Here is a 2,326-nt window from a genome sequence, read left to right as displayed (position 1 = left end):
TTTTTTTTTCTGAGACAGGGTTTCTCTATGTAGTCCTGACTGTCCTGGAACTTGTTCTTTGGCTAGGCTGACCTCAAACTCAAGAGACCCTCCTGTCTCTGCGTCCTGAGTGCTGGGAGCCCACCATGGCCAGCTCATTAAGACCATCTTGCAGGGCATGCCTTTCATCCCAGCACTAGGGGGGCAGGTTTCTGAGTTTGAGGCCATCCTGGTCTACAGAGTGAGTTCCAGGACAGAAGACAATCTTAAGACGAGGAAACAGGCACAGATTGGCAACCTGTCATAGGTGACTTTACTTACCTTTGCCACAGCTGGGTAAACTCCAGGGAAGAAATGACACGGCAGGAAATGAGACAGCTGCCAACAGGTAGCAGCTAATTCTTTGCTCTCCTGTGGTGCCCAGGCACACAGGCTACAGAAGACTGGCCTGTGTTCTGCTTCCCAGTCACGGGGACTGCATCATTTAGTCATGTTGGAGGGAGTCCTTTTGTGTGTGCGCGTGCACTTGTGTGTGAAAGGCGAAGGATAATTTGGCTGTCATTCCCCAAGCACTGTACGTTTTCAGGATCTCTCACTGGCCTGGAGCTAGCCAAGCAGGGACCTGACATAGGTTCTGGGAATTGAGTCACTGTCTGTGACTTCATGGGCTCCCGGATGCCCATTAAGTACCCAGCCTACTGTATCACACAATTTGGGTACTCAGTAACACACACATTCTGCATTGCCCCCTCACCTGGGAGATGCTGACGCCTGTGAGTCTCTCCACACTCTCTGGCAGGCGGCTCAAGATGTCCAGTACTTCCCCAGTAACTTTGGCTGCCCCCATGGTTCCGCTTCCACTAGACACCAGCGTGATCTTATTGGCTGAGGTCAGGGGACCACTGATCTCTTCTGCTACCTGGTAGGCAGAGATAGCTATGACTACACCATCCATCAGATTCACCCCACAACTGACCACAATTCCTCGCTTCGGTCCTGCCTTATATTTGGCACCCCCGAGGACCCCCACCCCAGTCACCCCTCTTCTCAGAGTCCCACTGGTCTGCAGACCTGGGGCAGTTTCTCCAGCAGCATGTCCAGCTGGGCGGCCTCCTGGTACATCTGGAAGGCTTCTGCCTTCTTGGCCATTTGCTCGGCCTCAGCACGAGCGCGGGCACCTATGGCAAAGGCCTCAGCTTCCCCTCGCATCTGTAGAGGGCACAGGGCATTCAAGACTGATGGCAACTCATTAAGGATACCAAATTCTGAGGACAATGAGATTCAGAGGGTAAAGGTGCTTGCCAGGAAGGCCAACAACCTTACTTAAAATTTCCAGGAGATCTGACCTCCACATTGGCAAGGTGCACCACCTTGCCCCCCCCCCATTGGAGGGGGGAGGGGAGGAGGGGGAGAGGGGGAGGAGGAGGAGGAGGAGGAGGAGAGGAGCAACAACAACAATAACAGCTTTCCATTGTGAGTGCCTTGAATCCCAGTACTTGGGAAGCAGAGGTAGGTGGGTCTCCCTGAGTTTGAAGCCATCTTGTTTACACAGTGAGTTCCAGGTCAGCCAGGGTGGCACAGTAATAGTCTTGCCTCAGAAATCCAGAAACAAGCAATAGAGAGTAAGAAACCCTAACAAGCCCTTCCCTGTGTCCATCAGGAGCCATACCCCAACTCACCCGCACTGACTCAGCTTCGGCTTCTGCCTGCATGATCAGCTGGGCCCTGGGGACAGAAGGGAAGCAGTTCACAGTCAAGGGCGCCTTTTCTGACTATGAGCGTCAAGGGGCCGTGAGGGGGCTCAGGGAGGGGATTGTTACTTCTCTGCTTCCGCCAGGCGCTCCAGCCTGTAGCGCTCAGCCTCTGCTGGCTTGCGCACGCGAGCCTCCAGCTCCTTCTCGCGCCGGGCGATCTCCTGCTCCTGCACTGCCACCTGCTGGGCGCGCTCAACCACCTGCACCTGCACCCGCTGCTCCTCGATCTGCTGCTTCGTCTTGGCCACCTAGGGAGCAAAGGGCACTTGAGTCAGAATGGATGAAGCTGGTACCTGCCCTCCCTGGGTAACTCGCTACAGTATGAGGGTCCCGAGGGCACTGAGCCCTTTGTGGTCATAATCTACCACCGCAGTCCTGTTCACATGTCTCCATTTGTCTTTGCTGCCAGTCTTAAGAGTAAGCCACCATCAACGCCAGCCTGGGCAGCTCAACGGTCAGTACTGCCTTTCACGCCCTGCCAGCAGATATCTTTTTTTTTTTTTTTTTGGTTTTTCAAGACAGGGTTTCTCTGTGTAGCCCTGGCTGTCCTGGAACTCACTCTGTAGACCAGGCTGGCCTCGAACTCAGAAACC

General features: G+C 54.5%; 1 protein-coding gene across 2 annotated transcripts in view; it reads right to left on the bottom strand.

The window, feature by feature from the left end:
* Flot1 (flotillin 1) overlaps positions 1–2,326 on the bottom strand; it is a 9,761-nt gene that overhangs the window by 968 nt on the left and 6,467 nt on the right. For both annotated transcript variants that reach the window (XM_021186527.2, XM_021186528.2), the window contains exons 9-12: positions 1,800–1,981; positions 1,659–1,704; positions 1,051–1,188; positions 734–898 (exon numbers count right to left, since the gene is read on the bottom strand). In XM_021186527.2, coding sequence (XP_021042186.1) covers positions 734–898; positions 1,051–1,188; positions 1,659–1,704; positions 1,800–1,981 — 531 coding nt within the window. The remainder of the gene's footprint in view (positions 1–733; positions 899–1,050; positions 1,189–1,658; positions 1,705–1,799; positions 1,982–2,326) is intronic.

This window comes from Mus caroli, chromosome 17, assembly GCF_900094665.2.
Source record: "Mus caroli chromosome 17, CAROLI_EIJ_v1.1, whole genome shotgun sequence".
Classification (NCBI taxonomy): domain Eukaryota; kingdom Metazoa; phylum Chordata; class Mammalia; order Rodentia; family Muridae; genus Mus; species Mus caroli.
Note: the sequence above shows the minus strand (reverse complement) of the source record. Positions and strands in the feature narration are given on the sequence as shown.